Source organism: Manduca sexta, chromosome 19 (genome assembly GCF_014839805.1).
Source record: "Manduca sexta isolate Smith_Timp_Sample1 chromosome 19, JHU_Msex_v1.0, whole genome shotgun sequence".
NCBI classification, from domain to species: Eukaryota; Metazoa; Arthropoda; class Insecta; order Lepidoptera; family Sphingidae; genus Manduca; species Manduca sexta.
This window is the reverse complement of record NC_051133.1, coordinates 8,648,828-8,663,756: the sequence shown is the minus strand read 5'-3', so window position 1 is coordinate 8,663,756 and position 14,929 is coordinate 8,648,828. Positions and strand designations below refer to the sequence as shown.

General features: G+C 33.7%; 1 protein-coding gene across 3 annotated transcripts in view; it reads left to right on the top strand.

Moving 5' to 3' along the window:
• LOC115441948 (alkaline phosphatase) overlaps positions 1–5,801 on the top strand; it is a 109,033-nt gene extending 103,232 nt beyond the window's left edge. For all 3 annotated transcript variants that reach the window (XM_030166880.2, XM_030166881.2, XM_030166879.2), the window contains 5 exons: positions 3,273–3,452; positions 3,697–3,891; positions 4,432–4,632; positions 5,060–5,196; positions 5,367–5,801. In XM_030166880.2, the coding sequence (XP_030022740.2) occupies positions 3,273–3,452; positions 3,697–3,891; positions 4,432–4,632; positions 5,060–5,196; positions 5,367–5,609 (956 nt within the window). In that variant the 3' untranslated portion in view covers positions 5,610–5,801. The remainder of the gene's footprint in view (positions 1–3,272; positions 3,453–3,696; positions 3,892–4,431; positions 4,633–5,059; positions 5,197–5,366) is intronic.
• Positions 5,802–14,929: the final 9,128 nt, after the last annotated feature.

Sequence of the window (14,929 nt, the reverse complement as noted above, 5' to 3'; positions counted from 1 at the left end):
TAGAAATAAGGGCGAAAAAGTTCGCTGTGGGTGACATTATTAATGGTTCTATCTAAGACCACGTACCGTGGCGTTTACAGCGGTAAAACTAATCTCCGCATCTCTTAGGGGTGTCCTTAAGATAATTGCTTTTACTATTATTCTGACCAGGGCTCCTTGAGGATTTGTCCCTTTGCCCATTGACGCTGTAAACTGTGTAAGTTACAACCACATCGTTTTTCTTAGTGAAAGTAAATCTTTATAACTCCCTCAAATCAAGATGGCGGCGTATGTCTATGTATTAATGTGTGATGTATTTCGAAGCTGAAATCAAAATTTATTTGTTTAAGAATTTTATTTTAGGGTTTTATTATTTGATATATATATTGATATAATAATAGTAGTAACGTATTTTTATAAGTCGACAAAGAAAAAAAAGTAAAATCCGCTAACCTATATAACTTTAAACCATATTTACGGGAATGACGATCCTCCATTACAAAACAATGAACTTTCTAAACGCTTTATCAATACTCTGCAAACACAAGGAAATATAATTCAATCCGCCTATCTCGCATTTTAAACAAAACAAAATAAATTTTTCTACATAAGAAAATTGTATGCATTGTTCCTTACTTAAGGGTATCATGCTGCCCTAAATCTTTTAAATCCCTCTCAAGGTGTCGGGTAGTCGTTGTAATAACTAAAAACACATTTAAAGCAATAGGTTTATGAAGCTCGCTTTTGCACGAACTTTCTAAAGCGCCTGCTTGGAACGGAATATTAAAGAAAACCTTTTTGCGTGCTTTGCCTGGTTTTATACAAGGGTTAGGCTTACGCAGCAATTTCAGTGCCCACAAGCTGGGTGACCGCTATTTTAAATTCAGAACACAGATGTCAAAAATATTTTTATTCTATTTTATATAACGTAGTATGTTATAATCAAGTTTGTGATGCAGTAAACATAAAATTATATTTTTTTTTCCGCAATTAATTTTTGAATGTCATTTTCCAAAATAGAGCTTTGATCATCTAAAGCTTTTCGTTATTATAACATTATTGAAAAGATCATGATTAAAATTAAATTACAAGCTATTTATTTGATAATGAATAACGTTAATAATAAATTACCACATAATATGTAAAGTAGGTACTTCTATGTAGAACTAAAAATTTTACTGCAAAAATAGTAGGTAGGAACGTTATTCAATGCAACTGCAATTCAAATATCACCTTTATTGGATTTGAGAGATATTGCAACTTTACAAGGTTTGTTATTATTGGGTACCCCAGAGAATACAGGTCGATCACAAAGCGCAAATTTTATTGCCTATATCTCTTGTCAATCAAATCTTTATTGGCTTGTATAATTTGTTGTTTCAATTTCTACGGACAAAATTAATGTTTCAACAGTGCAAAAGTTTCATACATTTTAAAAGTAAATTTAATTATTTATACGTTATCTACAAAACAGAATCTACAAGGGCTATTTTAGAAATGGTTAGTCTAAGCCTACAAGAACTTCCACTAAAAAATCATACATCAAATATCAAAACGGTATTTGCCATTATTAAAACCTCTGTATATATTTTATATCGCTAACAGCCATCCCTTGACCAATAGTGAAACTTACGCATATTCAAGTTTATCGCTACAAAAATCACTTAGATTGTAAAAGCGTGCCCAGACCTATTCAATTTCTATAATCATATTTCATAGATATCGCACTATTCTGCGTAACTTGACTCTTTGGCAGATTGTGGGCCGTCTATTACTTATTTTACGACAATATCAAGTCCGTATTTTGGACCGGCCGCGTTTCATTCCAACCTCAAGAGACTATAAAGATCACAACTACCGATAACTTGTGCCCTTTAGTTCTAGTTACTGTCGGAATTGTGTTAATATATTATCAAGTTAGATTGAAAGAAGCGAGAACTGGCAAAATGTTTTAAGAAGTTAGTAGTGATTTATGTCAGTCGTTTGGCAATGTGAAGTAGGATGTTTTGATAATAACTAACTTATATTAGGCACATAATAAAAATTATACATATTTTGATTTGTGTTAATGATTTCTTATTTTAACGCGAAAGATACAAATTAAAATAAAAGTAGTTTTGTGATTCTATCGCGGTGTTTTACTTTTATTTTTCTCGACTTTTCGAAGACGGCATCTCTTATAGTCACGGGACATTTAGTAAAATTAGTAAACATCATTATTTTAGGCGACTATTGTATCAACAGCTACCGAACGTATTTTCAGAAACTTTCTTATCTATTACGTTATATATTTTTTATCTTCATTTTTGCTGGCCGGAGGGTATAGAATTACCCGCTATATTTAATATTCCACTGGTGCGAACACCGTGCGTACGGTGAAAAATCTGCCATAAAGCCCATTCCGGCAAATCACGATCCAAGTTCTCTGGTGTGTATGGCTAAGGGAAGCCAGAAAAAAATTAGTGAGTAGCAATCGAGGAACGTTTTGTTTTTGACGATGGATTATATTTGATTACCATCAAGTGTAGTGTAGTGACTATGCGGTGCTAGGATAATGTGTTATCGTAAAATCAATTCTAAAACAGATGAGTTAAATTCGTTTCTGTCAAGAATCAAAAGAATTCATGAATAAAATGAATTTAGAACTATGTAGGTACTATTTTTAAATACTTGTCCTTTTATTGATCATGTACGGGTTAGTAAGATTTTAACATAACTTAAATCCGTCTTAAATGTCAACCCTTTTATCGATGACGGCAGCGCCCATTAACCTAAAAGTATGTGAGTATTTAGTTCTTTTTTGAAATTCATATTTTTGAAAGTAGAATTTGATGTGAATTTATAGCAACCCAACAGCTAAGCTCAACTTTTAAGCTTTGAGCTTAAGCTCCACCGAAATTAGTCCGGGATGAAATATAAAAAGTATTATTTTTATTACACAAGTAATATTCACGGATGGTTTAAATGTCGAGAGTCTAAAACCGGTCCCTTATTTTACCGGCTGAAGTTAAATTGGTACTTAATGAAAAGCTAAACACTTGACGGTCGGTTGTGTTTATGAATTTACTGGGACTTTACCAAGTTTACCGTTATGATCACTGGGCGGCCGTTGTGTAATCCTACACAAATCCTTTTTAATCTGACCCTGTCTAACGTAAAGAAGCATTTGCATTTCAAATTGTGGATTACGCACTTGCGTACATTCTTAATTCATACGTTCACGAGATTTTTATGTATCCTTGAAGCGTTATAATTAAATTGTAGGCCTGTTTGTATGGAGAATTTGTTCGCAGGGCTTTTTGAATATTCACACATGGAATTTAATGCGGAGCGCGGGGCGGTGGCGGATGCGGAAGAGGGGGCGGGCGCGGGCTCAGCCGTCAAGGCGGACGACCCTTCCCTCGCGGACATGACTCGCGCAGCTCTTTCGATATTACTAAAAAATGACAAAGGATTTTTTCTACTTATCGAGGGTACGTTTTCGGATCAATTTCCATAAAACATTTTCCTTCAGTAATTTTAATTTTGATGTTACTTTTGAAGTGAATATTGGTAAGGAATCAATAAGACGGCCCCGATCTTTATTATTGACGATCACGAGCAAAATTACTTTAAGAAGTAATAAAAGTATTATACCTCTAGTTCCAACAAAGGGTTCGCCATACTATCGACTTTGCCTTACAATATCCTAAAGATATTTCGGTAAACCTTACTCAGGCGGCCGGATAGACCACGCGCATCACTACAATAATCCATATAGAGCACTCGATGAGACTTTGGAGTTGGAAACTGCTCTATTAGCTGCATTAGAGAGAGTCAATCCAGCTGAAACACTTATTGTCGTGACTGCGGATCACGGGCATGTGATGACGTTTGGAGGTCAAGCAACGCCGAGGGGTCATCCTGTATTAGGTAAGATATAAATTATCATTATAAATAAGATATTATTGCAGTAGAAAGTCTTGTATTTCCAATTATAGTATAGGATTAAAGGCTAAAATCCCGTAACAGGAACTAAATTTCGAAAACGTTCGGTGTTCTGAGAAGGCAGTGAGCATTATCGTATAGTGTTCTAGAAATCTAAGCAAATATTTACCCAGCCATCAATGTCTATTGTAACTATATTTTGTGTATGTCAATATTACTATTTCTATTTAGAAAACTACCTAATAGGTATCATTTGAAAAGTCAACAAATATTATGTTATTGAGGTACAGCAATAATATTTAGTTATTACCTATTAATCTCAACGTTTTCCATAATCATACACAATATGTCCTTAATGAGCGGCCCCTTGATGATATATTGTACAGTTCGTACTATACTATTATCTTGTTAAACCTCTTATGGGTTGCTATGTCCCTAGACATCGTTCAAGACATTTGGCCACTTTAATGACAACATTTGATTTTATCGATATAATTTAGTGTGGTCTACTCTGTTTTTGTAAAGGTGCGGACACAGTGGTCTCGGATATCGATGGGTTACGCTACACGACTCTGCTTTATGGCACTGGCCCAGGTCATTCAGAGCCAAGAGCGCTTCCCTTTAACACCTCATTGTCTACAAACCCTGCTGATGCTGTTCACGCGGCTGCTGTACCTCGGCAATGGGCGACGCACGGCGGCGAGGACGTACCCATTTATGCTTTAGGTAATTTATTTTACTTTATATCATTATATTATCCAAATACTTGTGAATACACTATGTACGTTGTTATTATATTTTATTAGATAACTAGTTGACCCGACAGACGTTGTCCTGTCTTAACTATGTATGCGCGCGCGCATTCTGTCGATCGCTGACAGTTATTTCAAACCACTGACAGTTATATAAAATTAATATTGTCGTTTTCTTAAATTTTCTAATTTTCCGCGCAATTTTTTGAATTTTTTCTTTCATAAGAACCTTCTCCTGACAATATCAAAAACAAGAACAAAAAAAATTTTGTGAAATTGGTCCAGCCGTTCACGCGTGATGGTGTGACCAAGGGATATAGGGATTCAGTTTTATATATATAGATTAGTTCTTGACATATCGCATTCCTTTTTGAAATTTTACAACTTTAACCTTGTTCTAGGTCCAATGGCGACAATATTGTTTGCCGGAGTTGTCGAACAAAGTTACATACCGCATGCAATCGCTTATGCCGCCTGTATCGCTCATCAAGCCCGGAGATGTCAAGAGAAGATTAATTTCACCCAACCCATCATAAATGTACGTATCTGATGAATATAAAATGTTTTAATATGACACGTCATTTATTATGAGATATGAGAAACGGAGGATTTTTCACGTATAAAAATTCAAATTACGATTTTATTTAGCAACTGCGCGAGGCAATAAATACCCTGTTAATAAAATCATAAATGTTTTCTTGAAAACAGGAAAAAGTTCCCAACTGCGTGCCGCCAGAAGTGAGTAGCGTGTCTGCTCCGGACGAAACTCGGACTGATAATGCGAGCGGGCGTCGCATTGTAGTCGCTTCGAGCGTGATGTCCGACGAGCGAGCGCCGCGCTCCGCCGCTCCGCTTGTCACTACATACTACTTTATAATATTAGGCTTAACTTACACGCACATACATTTCTACTGTTATCTTATTGAGTTGAAAATATATATCAATTTGTAAATAATAGGTCCACACGTCGAAACAATTTCATCAGTAGCATAAACATTTCTTGAATAAATCCCATAATTGTATCGGCGGATGTACAAAATTTTGTATCATAACAATGTACAGAGGAATATTGTAAATATTCTGTTACAGGCACTGAAATGTACATAGTTTATGGTAAATGTAAATACAATTATGATAAATTTTCTTAAGTGTTTCATTTGTTCCGTATACAAAACATGGAATATTATTTGGCTTTCATGCTTTATAATTGGATCATTTGGGTAGCATAACTCAATTGGGAAAATGGGTTACTTCACCCAACGTTATAACTGAGGAATAAGAGCCCGAAAAAATATCAGTCTTATTTTCAGCCTAACAGGGCCTTTATTTTGTTAAGTGGAGCATAACGAATTTGTTTTACGAACAAATTAAGGGTAAACAATTTCATTATAAGTAAATGTAACAAGGGTTTCGAAATCGAATTGTATTCGCCTACAATACCTTCAAATTGACTACATACGTACGTAGATATCGAAGTAATACAATTGTCACACCCCTGAACGGCGAGACAGGCTTTATATCACGGCTTTGAGACTTCATGTCGAGTTCGGAGGCATTGTTCATAGCTGAAAGCTTTTGCGCGGCGCGGTTTACAAGTAAAATGTCTGTGACTGTGTGAGTGCTGCGCGCTAGGCCAAGACCTCTTACGAACAAAAACATGGAAGTTGTAACAATGCTTGCATCTTTCATTACACAGGGGACTATTTCTAAATATTTTTTTACGTTTCAGCTGTTACTTTAAGCGGAAAACACGCTGAAGTTGGCCACTTAAGTGAAACGGCTGATGTTAAATTTTAATTTAGAGATTTTGCAAATTAATCCTACCGAAGTAGGTGAATGTATTAAGATCGGGTTATTCAGAATTACGTGCTGTTTTTGATAAGAACTACTGCCAGTGTAAGTAATTATTATTCCTCATCGATAAAAAGTAGGTACTTTTGACCAATAATTGTGATAACTACAATGGTGTACCAGTGACATTAGTAAGTGTTGTTGTTGTGTAACGTCTTACCATTACAGAAATTCCGTGAAAATAATAATGTCAGTCAGCATCAGTCATCAGTCTTAGTAATAACAATTTTTTTTTCAAATATATTTTATTTATGTAATGTTATTGTCTACTTTTTAGTCTTTTGAAACGTTGCAATCAATAATTATTTAAATTCATTTAGAATGACTTCTCTTTATTTATTGTGTTTCTCTATATTACTTATTGTGTTTCTCTCATCAAGCCCTTTGATTTGTTACTATGGAAATTATAAATCGCCATTTTGTGACGTCCGCCATATTGAATTTAGAATAAATTACTTCATTTTTTTATTTTTAAATTTAACTTCACCTACCAATTGTTTCGCTTATCAAGCCCTACCCTTTGATGCCCGTATCATATGTAAGGGTTGCTTTGGAAGTGATAAATCGATTTTTTTTAACGTCCGCCATATTGGATGAAAATGGCGGCATTTAAGTAATCGTGCATTGTCACGAGAACCAAACGTGTGTGCCAAATTTCAGCTCTAAAGCTTAAGTGGACGTGGGTGAAATATTGATTGCAAAATTCTAGGACGTATGTCCTATTAACATTTTTCTATTTTTAACTACGAAGTTTGTACTGATGACATTAAGAAAGAAATAAAAAAAGAAGTGACTTTAGTGTTGTGGTTTTTATATTATATTGAATACCAAAGTAATATAAGTACCCAAAGAAAAGTCAAGACGTCATATTAACTGCCAAATATAACTTTTATCATCAGTTGTGTTTTACTCTACGAGGAAATGTCAATGTAATTGATCGAAGCCCCTCGTTTTGCGGGAGATTAATAGAAGGAAATTACGTTGTAAATATTCACAAAGGCCGCAATCAACGTATATACGTGGGTTGAAAGTCAAGGGTAAATATATGGTTACGTTTTGTTTCATTGAACTCTACGTAAAAGTTCGTAGTCAGGTCGACGTAACCTGAGGTGAACGTTTTCTGATACGTTTAAGTTGACACGAAACTATGAAAATGTTTGTTGGTTGAGATTTTATTAAGTACATATGGCTTATTAACATTTGAAAACTAAATTTGAAATAGTGTGTATATTTATAGGTGTACACTGATAAATCATAAATTGATTTAGACACAATTGGCAGACAATTTAATAATTCTACTTTACTTAGTTTATCAAATTACAATATCATACTTTCTAAATGCAATCTGCACGGTAGCTATTAAATAGGGAAAGGCTACACGCAAACATAACCTCGAAGCTAGTTTCCCGGTCATATTTACTGGTCTTTACCTGCAAGTTGCAAGTTTAATTATTTGACAATTGATTTCGCCGGCCTCGTCTGCTTTAACGTTTATTTTCGAAATTAGGACTTGCCTATAGCAATCAAAGTTAGTGAGTGTACTTTCTATTAGTGAAAAAAATATATAATAAAAATCCTTATCATATTGATTAAGACTTAAGATGTACTAGCAATAGGTACAAATTTAGTGTTATTTTTAGGTTCTAAACAGCCTGGTTCTGTATGCATTCTCCGATATATTTTGGTGAATAAGTCAATGCACTGCCTAATATTGTTATTATATTTTTTTGTATTCATTGAACATACAGACATCCCACCTTTATCCGTAAAAGATAGGCATGGGTGCAACCATGGCACCCACCTTTCACCTGTGTTGTGTCCCGTGATGTGATGGGGCCTGGGGACGAGCCTATCAATATATCAGGCACAAATTTCAGACTCCGTGCTGATCATCATCAGCCGCAGGATGTCCACTGCTGAACATGGGCCTCCCCTCAAACATTTCCAGACCGACTCTGTGCTGATATTAAGTAGAAAACGTAATATCACTTTACCCCAACCTAGGATGTGATCTCAGGACATCAGGGCGCTGTCGTACCGCGCACGTAATACAATTACACCAACAGTTCATTGCCTCTATACTTATTATAGAATTTCCCCGAAAGGGTTGATTGTACCAACCTCAATGATAAATTTATTGATAATAGGTGCTTATTACGGTAAAAGGTAAACAGGAAAACCAGACTAAGAAATTACAATAATAATTGAGGTTTTATATTATTTGCGAGATCTTTCTCATTTAATTAACATGGGCCTTTTAACTCATAAAAGATGTTAAATCTAGTCATATCTGTATTAAGATCACTTAGTGAAACCGATTTTTGAAAAACTGGAATTTATACCTAAGTAAAGGTAGTTAGGTTAGGTTAGCAATAGCATTCCATGTATAAACACTAACTGAACGAATAAGGCCCCCTGTCACTAGTTTCATGTAAATTTTATTTGACAGTTATCGTATTAAACTACTAATGCAGATAATACTCATTTTATTACCATTCATTCGGGAGTATAAATAAGAGTGACTTTTGTATTTTGTCGGCTTATACATTTAAGACGAGTATGTTCTCAGAAGTTGCGAAATACGGCCCTAAAGCAAATGAACAACCTAAATATAAATACATGTGCACACTAAAATACAACAAAAATAGGTGGTATTTAAGACAGCTCTTATAAAAGCCATTTTAGTACTGGATGAGCGTAATTCTTACCCGGCCGTGTCAGGCAGGATTGTAGTCCCTAAATGGTGTGTGACGAACAAACCGAGAAGGCATTGTTCCTTATCTTCAAAACTCACAAAGGCTTGTGAAAGCGATAAAATCATTCAATATAATCGTTTAATGTGATCTGTTTGTCGTCTGGAAATTTAATACCTAATATAATAAAAAAAATACTTTCTATCCATATTTCTTCATTTGAATCTAACTGCTTATTATCATTATTTATACATTTCAATATAGTTTGTGAGATCCTAGATGACTATAAAATATTATATATTTTGTGTATGTAGGTATATGTATAATTCAGTGCATTGGTTACATTAGTATAACCAATACACTAACTATTCGCTAATGTTAAACCTTTTTATGTTTCAAAAATAAAATATTATTGCGCAAGAGAACGTACGGAAGCTTGGTTAATCCACTCATGTAAATCCGTGCCCACATAGTAACGTCGAAGTATGATAAACTGCTTTTAATTGGCTGCATATTTCTCCAGTTAATCTGCCGATAAATGGGCCGACCATGAATTTGAGAAGGATATTTATCAGTAAAATGTGTCCAGACTTACATTAAAATTGTGGCAATATCAGAAATTATTTCATTTGAAGGATTATTTGCTTATTAATTATTGCGATATAATATTTTATATTGCAGACTAAATTATGATTAATAAGCCGTGTAGATTCCTGTAGCGTTTTATATATCTCGTAACGATGAATTTAAAAAAGAGTATATAATAAAATACCAACAACCAAACCATTACAGTTCAACCATACGATCAAAATGTTACAATGTAGCAATATTTTAACAATTAAAATAGATATCCATAAAAACAATACGTGCAACGCGCAACGAACTGCAATTATTTTTTGCTTACATTTGGCCGATAGCGAAGCAAAAACTCCGTTTCCGTTCATATTTTTACAACGTGCTCACTTCGGCATTTCTAGTGTTGGCTGCGTAATAAATAGTAAGGACGTGAGATCTGACAGGGTTGCCACGTTAAAAGATAAGGCTACGATATATTCGATATACTAAAATTTATCGATTTTTTTAAGGAAAGACGCGTTATCGCTCCCACTACTAGGGGGTTACTGGAACGGTTATGTTGGTTTCGCTGGTCTTACGATCCTGCCTTGGTGACGTAGTTGTGGTACTACTGTAGTGAGATCTCAGATTTGAAGTCTGGGTCAAATAAAGTGATATTGTTTTTGCTCAGTGTAACTCCGAAATCAGGAATTATGCTCGGTAAATGACAATAATTTCGTTAAAATATCGGATCTAATATAGTGAGCTAACTACGAGTATGATAAACACATCTGCTTACCTAGAAAAGGATAAAAACTGCAAATTCTGTAGTAATGATATATAAGACATTTCCAAGAAAGGACTTTATCGAGAATTTTGCTTTTAGGATCCCTATTATTGTTATTATATAATACATCCACTAATAACACACTGGCTGGTTTGATATTGTTACTTTCACCTTGGTAAAAAAAAACAATATGGCATATAGGTACATATAAGGTTTGTATATATAATGTACAAACCTTAATCAATCTAGGTCATAAACTAGTAAGCCTCTCATGATCCTGGCTTACGACACGTTTCGCTTAAAGCAAAACAACGAAAAACTTGTTAGGTGCCGACGTTCGGTTATATTCAGCCCAATTATACGTCTAAAACATATGACTGGGAACATTGTAATTTCAAAAAATATATATGTTTTGAGGAATGGTTTGTTCGGGAACTGTTTTTCAAAACAACTAAATATGATATTATTTTAAACGTGGTAGTATAAATCGAAAATTTACTCACATTTGTGACGAAAAGAAATGGAGTGACTGCCATTTTTCGAATAAACATATTTTTGTCTAATTAAATTCTGTCAGTCATAATCCTATCAGTATCAGAATTTAAATTCACTACACAAATTCGGTTTTTAGTTATGTTGTGGTTAATTTAATAGAATTTTAACTTTATAAATTGTTTTGTAGTTTTTAATGTTGAATAAAGATAACATATATAATAAACGATTGTGTTATATGTATAAATATTATTACCTGTCATACCATTTCAGTATTAGATACTGACCCCTGCTAAGCACGAGATCCTTTTACTACTGAGAGGGCGTATGCCTTAATCAGTACTTGCAAAATTCCAATTAAGATTTCTTACCATTACAGGAAATGATAATTATTAATGTATTTTCAGGACTAGATGTAATTTCTATTCTATTTTAGATGTAATTCCGCAACGTCTATTTAGGCCGCCAAACAGTCGTTACTGTTATGTTCAGGTTTGAAGGACATTGTAGCTGGACATAATCAATACTTAACATCTCATATCTCAGGATGGCGAGCGCAGTGGAATATTAAACAATTCTTTGTAATTCAAGGTGTTGGATGATGGTGTTTTTACTGTTTATGGGCGGTTGTATCTCCTACTACCAACGAACGACAAGCACATCTCGCCCTTAAAAAGCACCAAAAAAAAGATGCTATTTTGATTAAATAAAAAAATACTTTCAGAGAGATGTCACCAACCAACCGATCGGTACGATGGTCAATGATAAACTGCATCGATTTGTCAAACGCTTACTGTCTGTAAAAAATACTCTCACAGAAATATTTGAATTCTGTTGGACAAATTTGTCGTAAATACCAGACAGACAATTACAACAAATTGGAATCGGAAAACTAACAATAGAATAATAAATGTAACTTCGAAAAATTTCAGGAGTGTGCCTTACGTTTTAAAACTGTAAAAAATGACTCTGTAATTCTTTTTATTTCCGGCTAGGCTATCACCGCTGTTCAATGAAGTTAGCATAGAGAAGAAAGAGTGTTATTGTGTTTCTCTTTCGTGTTATTATAACTGTACTCATACCACTGTTTCATTAGTCATACTTATAGTCAATTCGATTGTCAGAGGCTCCATAAACTACACGTATTCGGAATTTGATTCTCTATCTTCGTCAAAGATCAGTAACGCCTCTTTTTCTTTTTCTTCTATCAGGGACATGGGCAGCGATAAGCACTTACTTGCACCTAATTTTAGTTACTGTACATTTCACTGACTTGTGTTCTAAATAAACTTTAGTTAATTCAATTATTCGTTGACAATGAGTACGAAATTTATTCTGAAGATTTGGTGAATAGAAAACTGTTCGTGAAAAACAAAGTTACAGAACAATAAAGAAATAAATTCCTTTTATAAACCAATAACAAACATAGTTCTTTTAGAGTAAGTACTACCATGTTAAAAATAAACCTTTATCTATCTTCATACACTGTAACTACTTTACATGGAATATTTAAACGAAACTCCAATAAAAAGCAGTGGGGATGAAAATATTTAATATAGTATTTGAAACCTTTCGATAAATTAAGCGTTGGCGTTTGTATTTCTTAGTTTGTAAAAGGCATCAAATATTCGAAGGTCATAAATAAGTTAGCAATTACACAATTACCAATAACAATTTATATATAGATACTAGATCTCAAATATTACAGCAACAATTTTATATCGTAAAGTTGTTTATCGCCTGTCGGAATTGCACTAGGTTTTAGTTGTTGATCTAACTTTGCAGTTGTAATAGAATTTTGCTTGGGACGTTCGTTAGTTGGTTTCAGAGTGTACAAATAAACCAGTTAACTGAAAGTAACTGAGGAATACTTGAAGTATATTTCAAGCGGTTTTATATTTACTAAGATTGGTTACACGTACTATCAATGGTTAAATATTTAAATATGTGTGAGGTAAGGGATAACCTAACATGAATAAGCATTTTAGCCGAAGCAACAACTCACAGCTTCTATTTTTACTCTTCCACTTAGTATATTATGTCCAACGAAAGTACTTTACCAATTCCTATCTGAGAATGAAACCCTCGTCACAAAAATCAAATATAAATCTCGAAAGTAATAATGTATTATGTATAGAAAGAGAATTCAGTCAGACGTTTCACGTAAAATTTTCATATGCATAAAATGTCAAGAGAAAATGTTACCGCAAAACATCGGCTACTATTTACCATTTACCATAAGCTGTAATGGAATATTTTGTATCGTAACGTCTTCAACTTATTTTATATCAAGGAAATATTGCGTGCCAACGTTCCATAAAAACTTGGGTCGCCAGAATTTTGCGTTGATTCTCGCTCTACAGCAAAATGAACGCGATCCTTTTTTACTGCTGTCCCTTTTTCCTTATAAAAATGGTTGTATCTCTTTATAAAGGTGACAGTTTTGACGAAGATTTATGTACACCATGACCCGGACTGAAGGAATACTAGTGATTAACTCCCACAGAAGTTCCTTTCTGATAGTTGAGGAAGACTGATGGCAAAAGATATAAGTCATGATTAAGATCAGAAATTTCATACGTCATGCGTAGTAGTAAGAAATATAAAGTGATAGGGCTTATAGAGACTTTTTAGTAACTGGGTACTAGCGAGTATAATATAATATTATTATGTTTTAATGTTAAAAGATGTTGTTAAAGGATTATATTTCATTGACGTATTTTACTCGTATTGTGCCATCGATATATATATGTACTACATATTGTGCATATTGAGTTTTCTTTAATCATATTATAGTAAGTACACGCTATGCTCAAATATGTCTTTTAAATTCCGACTACTTTATATCACATTAAAAGATGCTTTAGCAGAATATTCCACCTGTACGCTAACTTTTTTTGTAAAAGATACTTAGATTAGAGTATGACGATATGTTCATTAAATTTTTTAGAGTTCCGTTCCTCATAAAGAACTGTCTGTCTGTCAAGATCATATTTCTCAGGAACGAGTAGAGATATCAAGTTGAATATAATAAAACAAATTCAGTCTCCAGTCTCTTTAAACTGTTTAAAAATAAAACTTGTATGTCAATTTTAATAAAATATATTTTTTTGCATTTTTGTCGCATATTTTGCGATTATATAAGAGAATCCATACCTATAGTGTACTTCTCGTTGATCTAAAATCATGAAAGTTGGCAAGAAGCTACGAGCTAGAGCAAAGAGGTAATAATATAATCTGAAAACCGTAAATACGTAGTAAGCTTGTGAAATTTAAACATAAGCATTTAGTGAAAACTAGTTTTAAATAAGTAAAACGGGTTTAAACGGAACATATATAATACACAACTACTATAACTACAAATTTGTACGAAATTCCTCCTTGTCCTGTTTTATAAACTACTAATAAATATTTAAATAGTTCCAATTAAATAATATACAGAACAATCGTCAAGTTATTAGTAAAACCGGCGAGTAGCAATCAACGAATTTGATTAAACCATCAGATCCTAACACCAATTTATGGTTGAGTATTGTCAACATAGATTAAAGGAGGTCTAAAGTACGCACCCTTTTCAATGACGATGCTAATCCGACCAGCGTTGCCAAAAAAAAGGATTTCCGAAGGAATTTCGCATTATCTGAAATTTCTATGATTGTTAAATTAATGAACAACTATTTTTTGTATTATGATTACTTTATAACCGATTTTTTAGCTTCTAGCATCCCCTCATATTACAATATAACTGTATATCTGTAGATATTAACATATTTATTTACACAAACACACATCACACATTAATGCCCGAAAGGGTGTGCAGACACCTTTGGCCAAGTGGGCAGATACTGAGCAAAAAACCCGAATATCACTTTCCATGATCCGGGATTCGAACC